Source organism: Gastrolobium bilobum, unplaced genomic scaffold, assembly GCF_033153095.1.
Source record: "Gastrolobium bilobum isolate Gb01-03AN ecotype WA unplaced genomic scaffold, APGP_CSIRO_Gbil_v1 utg609, whole genome shotgun sequence".
Classification (NCBI taxonomy): Eukaryota; Viridiplantae; Streptophyta; class Magnoliopsida; order Fabales; family Fabaceae; genus Gastrolobium; species Gastrolobium bilobum.
The window spans coordinates 8,946-29,214 of record NW_026899102.1 but is presented as its reverse complement, the minus strand read 5'-3'; the positions used below and the strand labels follow the sequence as shown (position 1 = coordinate 29,214).

Below are 20,269 nucleotides of genomic sequence, written 5' to 3'. Positions count from 1 at the left end.
TTGAACTTCTTCTGCTTCCTAACACAACACAAAAAATGAAGTCCTTGAAGACCCTCTTCCTTCTGGCCTTGCTAATGGCTTTGGCCATTACTCTCTCAGCAACAACTTCCGAAAGTGAAGAACAAAACTCTCTCGGAGGAACAAGTCGCTTCCTTTCCCATAAACATAGCAGGTTCGCATTGACATGTGACAAATACCCCAAGATTTGCTACATCAAAGGAAGCGCAGGCCCTCATTGCTGCAAGAACAAATGTGTCAATGTTTCCACAGACAGTTTCAATTGCGGGAGGTGTGGAAAGAAATGCAGCTTTGGAAAGATGTGCTGCGAAGGCAAATGCGTGAACCCTAGGACTAACCAGAAACACTGTGGGAAATGTGGCAACAAGTGTAACACCGGAGGTTCGTGTGTTTATGGAATGTGCAGCTATGCATAGAACTTGAAATGGATGTCGAGCATTCTTTGGATCAAGAGCTAGCTAGATGAGTTCTGCTAATGTTACAGAGTGTGATCAATAAAGAGTAGCCATCACCACTTGATGAGTTCTGCTAATGTTATATTAAAATTTATTCTTTGCATTGGTTTGGTGACTTTGTGTAATTTATAATATTTTTATTTTTCTTGGTATATGAATAATATTTCCTTGTTACCTCGTTGTTATTAAGCATAACTTGTAATTGGTTGTTTATGAAATAAATAGTTTTACATACTCCAGTTTTTTATAGTTTATGCTAAAATGGTTGTTCTTAGCATCGTGGACGAATTAATAATTAAAGGGTTGATGGGGAAAATATATATATAATCAAATGTTCAAAGAAAAAAAATTATAGCTTTTTTAAAACATATTACCATAATTAAAAGGTTGATAGACAAAAATTTAAAAATATAATCAAATGTTAATAATTAAAAAATTATTATTTTTTAAAAATTATAATTTGTAATATCTGATGAAAACACTAAACAACTTTTAGTGATTTAATTTATACTTTTTTTAAAATATTATTTGATTATTAAAAAGTTTTTAAAAATATTTTTAAATTAAGATTATTTTTTCTTAAAAAAAATGAGCCCTACATTTAAAAAATTCGAATCAATTGATTAAACATCTGGAATTGGGTTTTCGTTCCATCAACTAATTACATGACTCTCTAGAAGTTAAATTATCATAATATATTTAAGTTTCTTCTATTGGGTCCGCCAAAAGAACATTTTAGAATTAAGATAATACATATTTCCATAATATTACATTAACTGAATCTCATTAAGCCTCATGACATTTCATTAATTACAAGGACTAAGCCTATTTGTAGGTCATAAATCCTATGTATAGGCTCCTTAAATTTTTTATAATTGTTAAACTTCATCTTTTGATCTTTTGAATCTTGATGTACATAATGTCTTAGACATTAAATATATGGCTAGCATATATGCAGACAGTAAAAACACAAGAAATGAATAAAGAAATTAATAATAATAAAGAAATCAACCCCCACCCTTGCGCCTCTCTGACATTCATCAGTGCTTAGCATGAACAGTATACTAACATCTCTACAGCCTACAGGGGATGACTAATCAATGTCTGGAATTTAATTTAAATGATATAGTAATTGCCCGCAAAAGGCATATTAATTAAGCCAAACTTTTGTAGTCGCATTTCTTAATTTAATATGAGCTAAAGATCCACAAAACATTTGAATATTTTTTCAAAAATTAGAATCTATTTACTATCAATTTATCCTTTACTATCAATTTAGTCTTACTACTTTTACTATCTGATCGGTTACTGTTAGATCAATTTGAAATCAACAGTTGAAAAATGAGATAAATTAACTCTCGTTGATTTTAAATTGATCCGACGATAACCAATCAAGTCCTAAGAGTAATAAAACTAAATTGGTAATAATTGTCCCCATAATGTATATGTAAAACTCTAATTAAGAACCAACTCATCAGCGGCACAGCAACGCGCTATTTATCTATATTTTCATTTCAAAACTTTGAAGATACATTTATAATAATGTCTTATTCAAGGTTAACAGTTAATTTTAATTAACTTGATCTACAGTATAAATATATAAATACAGCAAGCATATGTAAGTATGCTTTTTATACTTACAATTAAAAAGCCAATATATTTTTCAAATATATGATTATGAAATTTACAATGTGTCCATAATTTTTTTGGTACAAGTAGGCATTAAATAGACACATGACATTGTCAATATGACTTTTGCGTTGACCTAGTGTTCCCCGCCAGACAGATAAATTCTTCAAATTGAAATTTTATTACTATTTAGTCTTATAAACCTCGTCTCCCCAGCTCACCAAATTATCTTAGGCACGTTGATTATTGACTAGTTGTATTCTTTTTACACCAAAAGGTCAGAGGGAATGGAAAAACAGTGCCTTTGTAACTGATTTTTTGATATATATATTCCAAGAAATAATATGTTTCCTTGATACTTTTGTACAAGCAATTAAATATTCCCTGTGGCACTTGTATGCTAATTAATCTCACTATTAAACATTATTATATATATGCCATGAAAATACAAATTGAAACTGATTGGACCTTATGAATCACGATCAATAAAACAACAAAAAAATGGCTCCATACCTAGTTAGTTACTGACCGGCACAGCTATTCCATTTCTATTAAACTTTTCCACATATTTAGAAGTCAGTTTATACTTGTAAAGAAGCCTAATTTCGTTACTTGATCACCACACATTTGGCAGTAGAATTAGACTGCTCCACTAGCACATTGTTTGCAGCTTTGAATTAAGTTCATATAAATAGCTACCGACCTCCACTTTTTCTCCATATAAATAGCTACCAAGCATCCTTCATTTTACTCCATGCAAGAAAACCATTCATATTTTCACTTCTCTCTCCAACAAACCAACACACAGAAATTACACTCAATTAATATGAAGTCCCTTCAGATACTCTTTTTTCTTACCATGCTAATGGCTTTGGTCATTGCCAATTCAGAAACACCATTCAAAGAATCACAATTCTTCAAAACCCACAATTCAACTAAAAATCCTGCAATCCCATCTTCTGAAAGTGAAGAATCAGCTTCTCTCCGTGGCACAAAAGGCCATAAATATGGGCCGGGAGTTATGACTTGTGATAAATACCCTAGAGTTTGCCATGTCGCCGGCAGCGGAGGGCCTGATTGTTGCCGGAAGAAATGTGTGAATGTGTCAACGGACAGAAACAACTGTGGTATGTGTGGAAAGAGATGCAAGTACTCGCAGATATGTTGCAAAGGTAAGTGTGTGAACCCTATGTTTAACAAGCACCATTGTGGAACATGTGACAACAAGTGCAACAAAGGGAATTCCTGCGTTTATGGTATGTGCAGCTATGCGTGAATCACACAAGACAACAACAACTCCGTATGAATGCCACTAATTAATTAAGATCGATTACTTGTTATATATTTATAGAATTATGTGTGTAATGACCAATAAAATATGATGAATTTGTTGCATTTGACTAGCTAATAAACGAGCAATTGATCATTATAGGATGCTTGATGATCTTTTGCCGCTGTATGATAATTTCATTACATTGTATATGTAACTATACTATATATAATCTATGATTATTTTTATTGGTTTTAGTGGAATTCATTAACTTAATTTGTTGTATTTATTTTGGTTGCGTTGTTACTATATATAAATTTAAATTTAATCTTCACGTCAAAAATCAGGCCAAAAGTAACGCTGCATCGCAAATTAGATTCCTTGAATCACGCTCATAAGTAAACGGAGTATTATATTCATTTTTATTTATTTAATAAATGAATCAAACCGAACTCAAATCGCGAATAGCACAATTCATTTATAAGCCCACTTATATTCTAACCAAAAGAAATAAAATTTTGTACAAAATCTGGTACTCGTGTTTTATTTAAGTAAATGCACCTAGTTTAATTAAAATCTAAAGAATTTCGCATGCCTACTTAAAATATTAGTAAAAGTCATTTCAAGTCACTTTCGCTTAAAAATTTAAGCTACTGGAAAATGCCGCTGGACAATACAAAATATAATAAAAAAATTTATTTAATAAGGAACAAAAGAGTTCTACTTATTTAAGAAGAAAAGATATTTTTATCAAAGATGTCTTGTTTAAATTTATTGCAAGGCAAGCATGTTTAATTCGAGGGTATCCACTACTATCTATAATATTTTCTTGCAATTAACTTAATCACATCCATTGGATTGTCATCTTGATTCGTGCAACCACGTCTTTGACGTTGCGTAATGTACACCAATTCTTGACGATTTACTGTGAAACAAATTCACAGCATACCCTTCATCAATCGTGTGCACCACTTTCTGTCCTCATGACCTATTTGGTATTTATATAAGTCCTCCTTCAACCGTTTGCTGTCTCAAAACCACAAACTATGGCCACTTTAACGACTCTCCTAGTGCTCTCATGCTTTCTAACTACCTTAGCTTCAATGCATGCAGGTTCAACAGAGGAGCACAACACCATGTACTCTATTCCAAACTACACGATCCCCAAGAGTCCAAAGAATGTGGTCATGAACAAAATAGACTCATGCTGGCGAGCCAAAACAAATTGGGCTTCAAACCGTCAAGCCTTGGCTGATTGTGCAATTGGCTTTGGCAAAGATGCCATTGGAGGGAAATTTGGTGAGATATATGAAGTCACTGATCCCTCTGATGACCCTGTAAACCCAAAACCAGGCACACTTCGTTATGGTGTAATCCAAACACAGCCACTTTGGATAACTTTCGCCAAGGACATGGTTATCATGCTAGAGAATGAGCTTATTGTGAATAACTACAAGACTATTGATGGTAGAGGAGCCAAAGTGGAGATTGCAAATGGACCTTGCATTACAATACAAGGTGTTAGCCATGTCATTGTGCATGGAATTAGCATTCATGATTGTAAATTAGGTAAGGCTGCCATGGTGAGGAGCACCACTGACCATGTTGGGTATCGTGAAGGCTCTGATGGAGATGCCATTTCTGTATTTGCTTCCTCCAATATCTGGATTGACCATTGCTTTTTGGCTCGTTGCACCGATGGTCTCGTTGATGTTACTCATGCCTCAACTTCTGTCACCATCTCTAACAATTACTTCACTCAGCATGACAAAGTAAGCGTAAAAAATGATGACTTTTCCCCCCTTTATCTCTGCATAATAATATATGGTTTAATGTTTCCCAACATATAATATTTGGGGTTGCATTTATCATTTAACATGACACACACAACATTACACAATTTCCTACACAGTACACACACAACATTTTGTGGGGTCCACACTTTTTGAAGCAAAAAAAAAAAAAAAAACTACCACACGCAAAACGAATCTCTATAACATTACACAATCACTTTTCCTACAACATAACTCTTATAAAACACTATAATATTACCTTAAAATGACCTTGGTTTGAGTTTGGGAAAAAAAAATTGTATCCATTAAAACTAGGGAAATCATCTTTCTCATGTGAGAAGAAAACTTTCCGCAGCTGACTTTTCCAGATGCGTGTTATATATATATTTTTTGGGATATATTTTTCTTATGTTGTAGGAAAAGAATTACCTCATGTTGTAGAAATAAAAGTATAAGTGGGACCCACATGTAAAAGGAGAGAGAAAAAAAAAGTGGTAGGACCCAACCCTTTTTGTGTGTGTAGGAGAGATGTTTATCTCATGTAAAATGAGATAAACATAACCCATATTTTTTCAAGTGAGACCTACCATAACTTTGAGTTTGTAGCATGAGATCTCTCTCTTTCTTTCAACATGAGATGTTTAAAGCCCTTAAAACTAATATAATCCTAAAACAAACCAAAATTATAACATTATATTTCCTTAACTCCAAAACAACATCATTTTAATGCTACATAATATAATTAATTTCTTGTAACAAAAGAAACATTAACCCTATAATATATTATCTATTCTATATAGTCTACGCAACTAATTTACTTCATTTCCATAATATATATATATATATATATATATATATATATATATATATATATATATATATATAGAACTTGGCGTTTGTCATTTTAAATGACATAAGTTATGTCATCATTTTAAGAGAGAGATAGACACAGAAAATAGAAATCAAGGGAGAGAGAAAGTGGGTGATTTATTTTAATTTAAAATTTAAATAAAAAAATTTATTCTGTGTCTATCTCTCTCTTAAAATGACATAACTTTATATCATTTAAAATGACAAACACTTTTCTCATATATATATATATATATATTCCAAAATTGTCTTCTCCGTCTAGTTAAGGCAAAAATTGATTTTGTGTATATGTCTCTTGACTAATCACTATTCTGGTCTGAAACAATTTGCTTACTATCCCAAAACCCAACATGTTAAGAATCATTCTTTTTAGGATAGTGTCCTAACAAAGCTAAATGTACTCCATGCAGGTGATGCTGCTAGGACACAACGATGATTACAGCACAGATAGAATAATGAAAGTAACAGTAGCTTTCAACCGCTTTGCCCGTGGCCTAATACAAAGAATGCCAAGGTATGAACGGTTTGTTAGACAGTGATTTTTTATTTTATTTTTCTTTTGAAGATTCAATAGCATAATTTTCATATTTACTTATTTGGTTGATGAGATGCAGGGTAAGATTTGGTTATGCCCACGTGGTCAACAACAGGTATGACGAGTGGCTCATGTATGCCATTGGTGGCAGTGCCGACCCTACCATTCTTAGTGAAGGGAACTACTTTGTAGCTTCAAATGATTATGTTGCAAAACAGGTAACAAAGCAATTAAAATTAAGTAATAGATTGTTTACAAATAAAAAATAAAAAATTAAGTAATAGATTTCAGAATATATATATATATATATATATTAATTATGCAAGGTTCATTCACTGATAACAGGTTACCAAGAGGGAAACTAGTGGAAACTGGAATAATTGGAAATGGAGGAGTTTTCGGGATGAATTCTTAAATGGTGCTTATTTTGTGCCATCTGGTTACGGAAGTTGTACCCCATTATATTCACCTCCTCAAGCTTTTATAGCGGCCCAAGCATCCATGGTGCCTTTATTAACTCTCAATGCAGGGCCACTGGATTGTGTCGTTAACAAAGCATGTTAATTTTGTTAGGCCCAACATTTCTATCTTTTTTGTTTGTATCTTTTTATGATTTTGTGTCTTGAGGCCCCAAATTGGCATATCTCGATCGGAGGAAGGTATATGCATGTACCAAAAGTCATGTGGGGAAAAAAATATTCTATGCCTATCCATTTTCACAGTCATTTATCTATCACCTCGGCAGAAAGTTGACAATGTCTATATATATATATATGACATGACACTTGCAGATGCATAGCTTCAAGAAATTAACTGAAATTGTTGTTAAAAGAAATGTGAAATATGGTTGCACGCTCAGCAGAGTGTATCAAAATAAGTAGAGTTCAATGAGGACACATAAATTAAAGTCCAAATACATTTTGCCGAGTTGGCTCATAAATTCTAAACAATAAGTAAAAACAGAAAATATTATTAGAATCATAAAATTTAGATTTTTATAATAAAGATTATTTTATTTATAATAATAGATAAAATAATTGCAAATGAGCCTTGCATTACAACACAAGGTGTTAGCCGTGTTTTTGCATATGGCATTCGCATCTATGATTGTAAGCCAAGCAAGGTTGCCCTTGTAACTTGCAAGGAGTAGTACCCCAGCTCATGTTGGCCATCGTCAATGCTCTGATGAGGATGGCATCATTATATTTTCTTCCTCAAATATTTGGATTGATCATTGCTTTTTGGATGGTTGTGCCGATGGCCTGATTGATAGTATTCATGCCTCAACTGCCATTACCATTTCTAACAATTACTTTACCCAGCTTGACAAAGTAAGCAAAACAAGTTCTTAATTGCCCCTTTAATTGATGCTTCAACTAGATTAAAATACCATCAACCCTTTCACTGTGTATTGAACTTGACAACTTTCATTGAATTCTCAATTATGAGGAATAAAACAAGACTTAAGTCTATATATACAAGATCAGAATAACTGAATGCTGATAAAAGAAACTAACAAAGAAGCTTAATATTTCATAACAGATTCTAACTAATTCTATCTATTAAGTCAACAGATTATCTGCATCAGTTTCTTCTCTTTGATGATTAGTTGGGTCATGTGGAGAATGAGTTGAAAATAGAACTTCACTGCTGCATGGCTTTGTTATGTGAGGCTTGTGTTCATGTGTAATACCCCCCGCAAGCTGGAGTATGGATGTTGAGCAGACCTAGCTTGGAAATAAATCCAGAAAACAATGATGGAGCTAATGGTTTAGTAAAAACATCAGCAAGTAGCAGTGAACTGGAAATAGGGAGCAAATGTAGTAAACCAGATTGAAGCTTCTCACGTGTTACGTGACAATCAATGTCAATATGCTTGGAACGTTCATGGAATGTGGGATTCTTAGCCAAGTAGATGGCAGACCGACTGTAACAAAACACTGATGCTGGACGTTGCCAAGGGATGTGAAGATCGTTGAAGAGATATTGTAACCATTGAAGCTCGCAGGTTAAGCTCGCAAGAGCTCTGTATTCCGCCTCAAAAGAAGAACGGGAAATGGTTGATTGTTTCTTCGAGCGCCATGAAATAAGAGATGCTCCAATGAGAACGCAATAACCAGTGATGGACTTTTGGGTATCAGGATAGCATGCCCAGTCTGAGTCTGCAAATGCGGATAGTGTGAGATCAGATTGAGAGGAGAAAAATAAACCAGTAGATGGAACCCCTTTCAAATATCTAAGAACTCGTTTTGTTGCTGCTAAGTGAATATCACATGGTCGAGAGACAAACTAGCTGAGCTGTTGTACGGCAAAGCAAATGTTAGGACGAGTGGTAGTGAGGTAAAGTAAGCGACCAATAAGCCTTCTATAAAGCGAGGGATCAGATAGAGGAACACCACTGTCATGAGTGAGTTTTGCAGAAGATTCCATGGGTGTGGTTGCTGGTTTTGCTGCCAGCATGCCTTCATCAGATAGAATGTCTAACGCATATTTGCGTTGATTGAGAAGAATGCCATTGTTGGAGCGTGCAACTTCAAGACCGAGAAAGAATCGAAGTTGTCCAAGATCTTTAATTTTGAACTTGCTGTCCAGAAAACATTTAACACGTTTAATCTCAGTCATGTCATTACTAGAAAGCACAATGTCGTCCACATAGATGAGAAGCACTGTGAATGAAGAACCAGCAGATAGAGTGAACATTGAGTGATCTGATTGAGCTTGAATATAACCAAGCGAGCATAATGCAGAGGTAAGTTTGGAATACCACTGTCGGCTGGCTTGTTTCAAGCCATAATGGATTTGAGGAGTTTGCAGACTTGATTGGGCCGTGGAGATAAGAGACCAGGAGGCAATTGCATATATACCTCTTCATGAAGATCTCCGTGTAATAAGGCATTATTCACGTCCAATTGTTCAAGAAACCATCCCTTGGCTGCTGCAACTGCTGACAGAGTGCGTACAGAAGTTAATTTGGCTACTGGTGAAAATGTATCCAAGTAGTCAACGCCTTCTAATTGAGTGAAGCCTTTGGCCACCAAACGCGCCTTATGTCGTTCAATTGTGCCATCCGATTTATACTTGATGCGGTACACCCATTTGCATTCGATGGGTTATTTACCGTATGGAAGATCAACTATGAACCATGTATCATTTTGATTGAGAACAAGTAATTTTGCATCCATTGCCTTTTTCCAGTTCTCAGATTTGATAGCTTGGTTATTAGTACGTGGCTCTTGATGAATAGAAACATTAAGGCAAAAAGATTTGTAGTGGGGTGCACAAGAATTATATGATAATACAGTAGATAATGGATAAGGGGTGGAGAATGAGGAAATACCTGCATGTGATTGAGTATGGTGAGCTGTAGAAAGGCCATAGTGATAGTCAACAAGATAACGTGGTGGTCCTCTTTCACGTGTGGATCTTCGAAGAGCAGGAGAATTATGATTGCTAGTATTGGTATATGGTGGTATGGGAAGGTTAATGGGTGGAGAGTTGATGTCATGTTGTGGATTTAAGGATATAGATTCGGGATTTGGGTTAGTGGGTGGTGAAGAATCAATATCATATGTGGGTGGGATTTGTGGAGAAGTGGGAATGGTATTTGTGTTTGGTGTTTTGTGGAAAGGGAATTGGTTTTCATAAAAGGTAACATTTCTGGATAAAAATAAACTGTGAGAGTTAAGGTCATATAAAAGGTAACCTTTTGTTCCTTCTTTATAGCCAATGAACACAGCTTTTCTGGCTCTTGGGGAGAATTTGGTTCGACCAGATTGAAGTGTGGATGCATAACAGAGGCATCCAAAAACTTTGAGGTGAGTTAAAGTGGGAGGAGTTCCATGTAGTAGTTCAAAGGGTGATTTCTGAGCAAGGGTGGGAGAAGGAATTTTGTTGATCAAGTGGATAGCATGAGTAACAGCATAACTCCATAAATTGCTTGGTAGGTTGGCTTGAAAATAAAACGCACGTGCTGTGTTTAGGATGTGTTGATGCTTACGTTTAATAATCCCATTTTGTTGAGGACACTCTACACACCTGGTTTGATGTAAAATGCCCTTTTGAAGATAGAAATCACGCATGAGAAATTCTTGTCCATTACCACTGTGTAATATAATAGCCCTAACCTAATTAATTAGCAAATTGCATGTAATTAAATAATTAAGCATGTATTAGTGAGTAAAATTAAGTATAAGATTTAATTAAATGAATCTGAGTCACTTTGGAGTTAAAAAGTGTACTCAGTGAAAATTAAGGGGTATAAATGGGTACTAGCGAAAGTGCCCAAAATATAAAAATAAAAATAGTAATATTCCTAGAATAATATTCCAGACTTTTGGGTAAAGTTTGGTAATTAATGGAGTTGAATAGATAGATGAACCGATACCCGCTTTTTAACCACTTAACAAAGTTAAGTGGCATAAAGTAAAAAACAACCAATTCCCCTCCCCATTTTCACGACACCAGCAGAAAGAAAAGAAGGAGAAAGAAGAAGAAGGAGAAAGAAGGAAGAGGAAAGGGAGAGAGAAAGAGAGAAAGCAAATCTCAACCAAATCCATCCGTTCAAAAGCCTAAACCACTTAGATTCTTCCCCTCTTTTATAATCCTAACTTTGTTTTGAGTGGGAGTTATTGGGGAGAGAGATATCAACCCTCCAAAATTCGCCCCTTTTGGTGAGAGTTGGGGTTTTGGGGTGATTCTCTCCATTGAAGCTTGGGGAGCGCTCATTGCATCGTTGTGTGGTCATTGGTGGTAAGTTTCCACTACTTTGCACACTAAATCCCTAGATTTTTGCATGAGTTAGGGTTTGTGAATAGTGTATTAGGGTTTTCATAGAAATGTGATTAAATTGGCTATGCTCTAGGAAGTTTGAGACTTAGTAGATGTTATGAAAAATGCTAGAAATGAGCTTAGTAGTCAAATGAGTAGGTTTGGAAAATTGCAAGAATATGACACTTGGTTATGAGTTTTCTTGCATTGTTGAACTATTGTTTGGTTGGTCATTGATTGTATCCTTGTGTTGTCTAGGATTGAGGCAATTGGATCAACCTTAATTGACCAGCCTTTGGAGCAAGCAATGGAGATGGATTAGTCCTTGAAATAGGTAAGTTCATCCTTGTGTTGTGGTATGAATAGGATAGCTTGGATTGATGATGATGAGTTATCCTTGAATGCAATATGTTAATTGCATTACCCTTGTATAGGTGTATGTTTGTAAAAGTTGATTGCTGAAACTGTTGGTGAAGAACAAAGGTCGACTGAAGCATTGAGGTAAGCCTTTGGACCTTGGGTGTAATTCCCTTGATTGTTCCACCAAGCCCTGAAAGGGTAGTGGTGATTATAGTGTATATAAATGCAATAAAATAGTGTAATGCTTTGTTATACGTATGTGTATGCATTTGGTGTGGCATAAGATGGTGTTTCCCTATGTTGGTATGTGGCATGACGATGCGTAAATCATACTTGGTAGTTAGCTGGCCAGTAGGACTATTTGCATCTGAGTTTCCTTAGGACAGCTTGAGAGCTCGAGGGATTTCTCCTGGAGATGTTATTGCACTTTGCATGGATATGTATTTACTGCATTATTATTGTTATTGCTATTACACTGATATGGAACTGTGGGGTGGAGAGATGCTCCAAGGACCCCTGGTTTACTGGATATATTCGTATATCTCACCCCGTGTTGTGGGGACCCCCTTTCAGGTAAGGATGCTGCAGGAGCCACCAGTGGCAAGTGGCCATATCTGGATTAGCATATGCATGAAGTGTTGCAATTTTTGAGATTATACATGTTGTTTTGTAGCTCACATGTATAGAATTGTAATTAATAGGCAATGATAAATTTATGATTTGTATATTGGAATGGACTTAGCCTGTGCTCATGCCTTTGGTCATCTCTTTTGTTGATGGGAGCCAAGGGAATGATCATAGTGTTTTGTAAGCTAAGTTCCATGATTTGTAATGAATATGTACTGTAAATGATGCCTACTTGAAATTCAATATATGCATGCTTTTATGTATTGAGTTATTGAATTGGTTGGGCTGAGAAATCATATTAGGTACCTAGTTCTAAATTGGGAATTGTTGAGAAAACAAGGATTATGCTGCCCAAATTTTAGTACAAGCCATGAGGAAAAGGGCATGTATGTCCCTTTAGATGTGTTTGTATTATGCAAGAACTAAGAACCAATTATGGAGAGGAATTTATATGATAGATTTGGACCGCGGTGTATGTATGGAAGTTGTAGATATTTTTCTTAGCTTTCCATAGAGACCAATATTGTGTGAATTGGACAAGTACAACTCTAGTTAGAGGTAAAATACTAAGAATTGGTGAAACCTTCAGAGCTTTGGCGCACCTGGCGCCAAACTTGGCGCACCGCACGCCATTTTGCTCGAAAGCTTCTGTTTCGTAGCGTAAATCGCGTCGGCGTTGGCGCAAATCGCGCTGGGATCACCAGCTGGCGCACCTTGCGCCAACCTTGGCGCCTCCAGCGCCATTTCGATCGGGAGCTTCTGTTTCGTTGGCGCCGGTCGCGCCGCAGATGGCGCCGGTCGCGCCGGGATCAGCAGGATTCACGCGCTCGTTTCGTAGAAAACCTATAACTTAGGCTACAGTGCTCCGATTTGAGCGCGGTTTGAACCCACGCGTAGCTAACGAAGAGATCTACAATATAGTAGAAGTTGTGAATTAAATAAGAAGTAAATTAATGGTTTAAAAATGGAATAAGTACATGATGTTAAGCTTGATTTATCTGATTCCGCAAGGTAATATGGTTATGATCACGCAATCGGATATTTGAAATTCGGCGTCGTTTTAAAAAGAAAAATTTATCCGGATTTTTAATTGAGCCAATGTGATTGTAACTGCGCTTAATATCATAATGCGATGTTAACAAACCGGTTCTAGAACGGGGTGTTACATGTAATGTCTTAAGCTTGGTGTTGAAATGGTTCTCAATGAAAATAATAAAATTCTGCAGATGCATACACTTTTCAGTTTTGCTTTTCATCAAGATAATCCAAGTAAATCGACTGAAATCATCTACTAGTGTAAGAAAGTATCTATGCCCATGAATTGAAGCTATAGAATAAGGACCCCAGATGTCAGCATGTAAAAGCTCAAAGACTTTGCTACTTTTATTGATACTTGTACAGTAAGGAAATCTCTTCTGCTTAGCTAGATGACATATATCACAAGGGTTTATATGAATACATGGTATGAAAGAAAATTGCTGAGATATAGTGCGTAAAACTTCTTCTGATATGTGACCCAATCGTTGATGCCACAGAGCAGAGTCTTCTTTATTCAACACATTGCACTTTATTTCATGAGGAGCATGGCTTTGCTAACTTTTATCAACCACATTGTTAACTATCACATAAAGACCATTTCTGAGCTCAGCAGTACCAATCATCACTTGGGTATTTATCTGCTGAATCACACAACAATTGTCAAGAAAGGTTATGGAACAGTTAAGGGAATTGGAAAGTTTTGATACAGAGATAAGGTTTACATGAAACTCAGGTGTATAGAGAACATCAGTAAGGGTTAGTGTAGATGATAACACTACCATACCAGAATAATGAGCAATTATGTGTGAACCATTAGGCAAAATTATAGCAATTGAATTAATCTTTTGCAATAAGGAAAACTGAGATTTAATATGAGTAATATGGTCAGTTGCACCTGTGTTGACAATCCATTGCACACCTGAGGATCTTGGTTGTGAAACTGTTTCTGCATTTGAAACTATGACTGAGTTCATTGCATGCACTGTTTCATTGTTCTAATTCACATTTGAATTTTGTAAAAGAACCATAATCTGCTGATATTGGCTATGCGAGAGATTGACTCCCGAGTGAGAATCTATGTTTTCTAGTGCAGTTGAATCACTTTCTTGATGAGTTACTGCATTTGCTTGGTGTGAAACATTATTTCTCGTTCTATAGTCTGGTGGAAAACCATGAACGTCGAAACAAGTATCAATTGTATGATTTCCTTTACCACAATGAGTGCACATGCGATTAGGAGCTGAGTTTCTTCCTCCGTAATTGAATCCTCTTCCACGATTAACATATCCTCCTCTGCCTGATCGACCACCATTGCTGAATCCTCCTCGATTAGCCGCAGTAAAATTACGATCCCTAGTCACATTCAAAATTTGAGTACTGACAGAATCATTGTATGATTTTCAGCCATGTATTGCCTTTCTTGTTGCACAATCATAGAAAAGACTTTGTTTACGTTTGGTAAAGGATCTATCAGCATAATTTGCGATCGGACTTGAGCATATTGCTCATTCAATCCTTTCAAGAATCTGATGGCATGATCACGCTCACGATAATCTCGCATTTTGGTGATTTCTCCACATACACAAGGAATTGGATAGCTACATGTTGGTAATGGCTTGAGATTCTCAAGCTCATCCCACATAGTTTTTAGCTCAGTAAAGAATTCAGTAACGTTTTTGGATCCTTGATGTAGTTTGTACATTTCTTCTTGAAGATCTGAGGTACGAAACAAATCAGATTGAGAAAAGCGTTCTTGCAGATCTTACCATGCTTCACGAGCACGTTCAATCCAGATTATGGATCTTTCTATCGATTCCGAGATGGAAGGATGTATCCACGCCATAACCATATTGTTACAGCACTGCCAAACTGGAAAATTTGGATCTTCTGCATTTGGAACTTCAATGCTTCCATCAATGAATCCAAGCTTATTGTTTGAGATTAAAGCTAATTTCATACCTCGCGCCCAGGTATGATAATTGGCTCCTGTTAACGGAGGAGAAACCAACACCAATGAAGGACTTTCATTTGAATGCATAAAGAAAGGACTTGATGAATCTATGGCTTGATTTGCCATTGTTAACAAAGAAGAAAGGAAATTTCCAAGAAAGAAGGAAGAAAGAAAGATCGAAAGGAAAATTTTTGAGATGAAATACCAGAGCTCTGATACCATATTGAACTTGACAACTTTCATTGAATTCTCAATTATGAGGAATAAAACAAGACTTAAGTCTATATATACAAGATCAGAATAACTGAATGCTGATAAAAGAAACTAACAAAGAAGCTTAATATTCCATAACAGATTCTAACTAATTCTATCTATTAAGACAACAGATTAACTGCATCAGTTTCTTCTCTTTGATGATTAGTTGGGCCACGTGGAGAATGAGTTGAAAATAGAACTTCACTGTTGAATGGCTTTGTTATGTGAGGGCTTGTGTTCATGTGTAATACTGTGGGTTATCCTTTTCATATATACTTATTGACTAAAAAATCACCATGATATGACGACCATAACAGGTAAGCCAAAATCCTATTTGGACGCATTCATCTTGTTAATGGCCACTTGATTGAGTTGTGAATGGCCTAATCGAAAGGATGCCAAGGTTAGTGATTTTTATAGACTGAATTTTCGTTGAGTTGTTGGTAAAGAATATATCAACTTGTTTGATAAACATGCAGGGTAAGATTTTGTTAAAGAATATAATATAAATCATTAAAAAGGCCCTCACCCAAAGTCTTAAAGTTTTGGGTTGAATTGATTCTTTAACAGATTTGAATATGCCTATGTGATCAACGACAAATACCAAGATCTTCTAAGGATGCAATCCTAACGGTGCTTATTTTGTTCTATCTGGGTACGAAAGTTGCCCCGAATTATTCACGAGGAGAAAAGGCGTGTAGCAAAAATGTGAGATATATATTCAGTGACAGCTAGAAAGTAACAAATCGTAAAAGTTTGTACCTTAGGTTTAACTCCATTTCATATGTGAGTTACCTATAGTATAGGAGAGCATTTTCACTACGACAGATACAGATCATTGTGTGCGACAGGAGATTTTGTATTGTGCATTCTCGTGAATATATAAATTAAAATATTATAGGTGCGACAGGAGATTTTGTATTGTGCGTTCCTGTGAATATAAAAATTAAAATATTAAAGTTATTTTTTTTTCCTTTCTTTAGAAAAATATCAATTGATATAACCTACTCTCATTGGTCCGTTGTAGTTAAGTGGGACTATTGGATGAGATGTGATAAGTGATCTATCCTCTGTCTTGTATTGATAGGATAAGATTATTATCCTCTCTTAGCTAATCACTTGTTGTTAGGTTGTTGTAATATGGCCCATAAGATGGGTCGAGAACACAATCTATACTGCTGCTCCAGCTTCCCTGCTGGTGGTGCAATAAATCTCAATGCAGGTCCCCTGTGTTGTGTTGTTGGGAAACCATGTTAGTATGTCTTAACATTTGCATCTCTCTCTATTTTCATGTTCTGGCTGATTCCTGATGCCCCATTTTGGTGGCATGTACCAGAGTAGGAATAAGGATATGACTGTATCCCAACCAATTTACTGCTATGCAGAAATGTGACACTTTAATTTCCAGATTCATTTCTTAAGGAAATCACAGAGGTCGTTGTCAAAAGAAGTGAGAAAGAAATGATTCTCCAGCGGAGTGCTTTCTTCCTAATAAACTTTACATAAAATACAACCCGACATTAATGAAGATGACAATTGGAAACTCGGAAAAATTGGGAAGCAACTCCATGATTATGACAGCAATATCAAGGCCTGTATAATTGTTGTATAAATAAATAAACATAATAGCTAAGGTGAGTAAAGGAACAAAAGGAATATGTGTTTTATGGTTCACATTATTAGGTCGTCTTCAGAATAGTCTATTATCGTTGCTTTGAACTCCACATGTGACTGGTGCTTTAGCTCTCACTTTCTTCAAGTACCAAATACCAGCGCCAATTCCAAACGCGCCTGCAGCTGAAACTGCCGTAACTGTCCCTGCAGCCACAATTCCAACGCACACAACACAACCACAAACATTAGCCTAATGTTCCACTTTCAAAACTTAACATCGTTGTGAATGTTAGTTTATTTCTGTCACCTGCGATTACATGGACCCTCCTATTGTGCTGTTCAATATCATGATCTGCCAAACAAACAATAGCCAATTAATTTACTTCATCACTCAACTTAAGGAACTCCAAAATACAAAATTACACTTGAAATTACTGGTGGCATAGGGACCAAATCCATTGTTTTTCTAAGTCACCTATCTACAATTATACACATGATAAAATAGAAGAATGTTTTGACTTGAACATACCTTTACAATGGGTAGTTGAGTTTCCATCGTTACATAGGCACATGAAACTCTGAGTCTGCGTGTCAAATCCACAAGTTCCACCTCCTTTCAATGGATCCTGGCACTGAAGGCATCGTGTGGTTACTGGGATATCAAAATCAACCCTGATCCCATATTCAGGGACTTGATCATAAGGCTGAGGAGCACCAACGTTCCTCCAATAAACGCTGGCATAACTAGCACAATACTTGAGCATCAACCTTAAAGATTCAGTGGCTTTTGGATAGTAAGAGCAACAAGAACTACGGCTCAAAGCAAAGGAGCACCCTGGTATGTGCCTGCAGAGATAGCTTGCACTGTCACACGATGAATCACAGTGTTCAGGGAAATGCTCACAAAACATGGGCTTTGGCTGAATGATCACGTTGTCTTCACTGCAATTGAAGAACATGTACTCATTTTGTGGAGAAAGCTTGAAATGGGTGCTGGTGTCCAAACTGAAAGGCCTTGTGGGACGAAAGTTCTCACCATCCTCACAGCTCCACATGAAGGGATCAGTGACCACAATGTGCGGATCACTATAGCTCAAGTTGCGAACTGGGTATCTCCCAGAAGGGGTTCTGAGTTCAAGCTTTCCTGAGTCAGAACAAACAAGGATGTGTCTATAGTATGGGCTTCCACATCCATCGTCAATGCCAAAGGGGTATTTGATGGAAATGTCACCACAAGATGTTCTGCAGATGCTGGATTGAGATCTTGTGAGGGTGAGAAATGAGAGAATGAGTTGAATAACTAGTAGTGACATTGTATGAATGTGTTTTTTGATAGCATAGAGAACTAGATGGTTTCTGAATCAGAAGTTGTAAATTAACTATAGCAGAGTCTCGAAGAAAGAAGGAATATAGCTGAAGTGTTGCTATTATAGTCTTCTTTTGCTTTTATTCCCTTTTGGTTTCTTTAATCTATTCCTTTGTTCTCTTTACTTGTTGCTTTACCTTTCTGCGTTGTTAAGCTGGGGACAGAATATGGAGAGAATAGATCATTAGTGTACAGAGTAATGATTAATGTGTCTCTGTGGTTTTTCTGCAATGAGTGTTTTGGTGAAGATTGAAGATGCAGTACAAATTTAAGTAATATTCCTTAAAGAATTTTTTTTTAATGTATATATGATAATACATGAAGAGTCTGGCATTTTAACAATTTAAAAATGCATAAATTCAAAACATACACACAATAGTTTGATTGAGTCCATAACAGATATAAAATTTTGGCGTAATGGCAAGTAAACTGTATTTTATAGGAAAAACTAAAGTTTAAATTAACCTAACAAACAGTATTAAGAGGGTGTCCTGATTAGTAATTAGTCGTAACCGTGTTAGCGAGGTTAGCCCCTCAACAATATATATTATATATGTTAGATTCTGTACTTAGAATTCACATGGATTTGAACGTAGTCAATTGGACTCACTCAAATTTGTCTATTTATACAAAAGAGAATGGTCCTTGCTTGCTGTGGAACATAGGTTTTTGTCTCTACTGTTCAAAGCTGTTTGAAAAGTTTTTTATTATTTTCAAACACTGATTAGAAACATTTTGTAGATACACCATGCTTGGTTCAGCAAGAGGGTGTGAAGAAAACTTCTAAGTCTCAAATCTACAACCACTTAGACATACACATTCCCAACTGATGACTGATAAATTGAATTTTTGAGAATTTTCGTTATAGTTCAATACCAAAAGTTACAGACCATACTGGCATACTCCCAAACTTTTGACATAATTATTTAGGTAACGAAGCAACACGAAATCAATGACTGAGAAACTGCTTTGAGAAGAATTCAATTTATCAATTGGAGACAAGCAGCTTTCAAATCTATTAGCTAGGACTAAGACCTTCAAAATAATGTCATAGAGTTGATTGCATTGCATTACATTAATTAATAAATGATAATCGCGACACATCGTTAGAGTCATACACAGTTTTAAATCAACATCAACAACATCTTTTCAAGTTCTAGTGAAGAGAATAATTTATAAAAATGGGAAAAGTTATATTTACAAAATTTTTATTTACAAACTCTTACAAATTACATTATATCTGACGACTGGTCATACTTTAACCAAGAGTGTATGACCGATTATATTTAGTGTGATGTGTAAAAAAAGATTATAAACGGATCATTCCCCTATAAAAATATATCGATATAAATTGACTCCCCCAAGAATATATTACCTTCAAGTAATCAAGAAACAACAAATAACAATATCAAATTTTCTATATTTCAATGATGCTGATGAAAAGACACAGAATACCATAATAAACACACCTATAATTTTGTTTTCTCAATGGAAAGAATAAACTGGAATGGTGATGGATTTGATATAAAGTCCACGCTGCAATAGTAAGGCCACTATAAGCTGAGGGAAGTAAATGGGCTTTCAATGATTTTAAACGGCCCAGATTGAAGTCCCAACCCAACTCTGAGCTTCCGAAGCCTAAAAACCTAGTCGTTCGCCAGCTTGCGAGAAGCTCCAAATTCAACAGGCCTAGAGTTTCTGAGTATCTTCCCTATGATTCA

The 20,269-nt window shown here is 35.8% G+C and overlaps 3 protein-coding genes across 3 annotated transcripts; 2 read left to right on the top strand and 1 right to left on the bottom strand.

Moving 5' to 3' along the window:
- The first annotated feature begins 2,928 nt into the window (after positions 1-2,928).
- Positions 2,929-3,378, top strand: LOC133287252 (stigma-specific STIG1-like protein 1). Its single transcript, XM_061484817.1, has one exon. The coding sequence runs from the start codon at positions 2,929-2,931 to the stop codon at positions 3,376-3,378; it is 450 nt and encodes a 149-aa protein (XP_061340801.1).
- Positions 3,379-4,475: 1,097 nt separating this feature from the next.
- Positions 4,476-7,134, top strand: LOC133287231 (putative pectate lyase 2). Its single transcript, XM_061484796.1, has 4 exons — positions 4,476-5,144; positions 6,446-6,549; positions 6,650-6,788; positions 6,916-7,134. The coding sequence occupies exons 1-4, from the start codon at positions 4,476-4,478 to the stop codon at positions 7,132-7,134; spliced, it is 1,131 nt and encodes a 376-aa protein (XP_061340780.1).
- Positions 7,135-17,214: 10,080 nt separating this feature from the next.
- On the bottom strand, positions 17,215-18,495 carry LOC133287215 (LEAF RUST 10 DISEASE-RESISTANCE LOCUS RECEPTOR-LIKE PROTEIN KINASE-like 2.7). The gene is made up of 3 exons (XM_061484775.1): positions 17,712-18,495; positions 17,490-17,534; positions 17,215-17,386 (listed from the first exon to the last, which is right to left on the bottom strand). The coding sequence occupies exons 1-3, from the start codon at positions 18,493-18,495 to the stop codon at positions 17,259-17,261; spliced, it is 957 nt and encodes a 318-aa protein (XP_061340759.1). The 3' UTR covers positions 17,215-17,258.
- Positions 18,496-20,269: the final 1,774 nt, after the last annotated feature.

Coding starts and splice junctions, on each gene's coding strand:
- LOC133287252 (XM_061484817.1), top strand. CDS start 2,929: ATGAAGTCCCTTCAGATACTCTTTTTTCTTACCATGCTAATGGCTTTG.
- LOC133287231 (XM_061484796.1), top strand. CDS start 4,476: ATGCATGCAGGTTCAACAGAGGAGCACAACACCATGTACTCTATTCCA. Junction 5,145..6,445: donor ACTTCACTCAGCATGACAAA/GTAAGCGTAAAA, acceptor TACTCCATGCAG/GTGATGCTGCTAGGACACAA. Junction 6,550..6,649: donor CTAATACAAAGAATGCCAAG/GTATGAACGGTT, acceptor GATGAGATGCAG/GGTAAGATTTGGTTATGCCC.
- LOC133287215 (XM_061484775.1), bottom strand. CDS start 18,495: ATGTCACTACTAGTTATTCAACTCATTCTCTCATTTCTCACCCTCACA. Junction 17,535..17,711: donor CTCAACTACCCATTGTAAAG/GTATGTTCAAGT, acceptor TTTGTTTGGCAG/ATCATGATATTGAACAGCAC. Junction 17,387..17,489: donor GAGGGTCCATGTAATCGCAG/GTGACAGAAATA, acceptor TTGTGGCTGCAG/GGACAGTTACGGCAGTTTCA.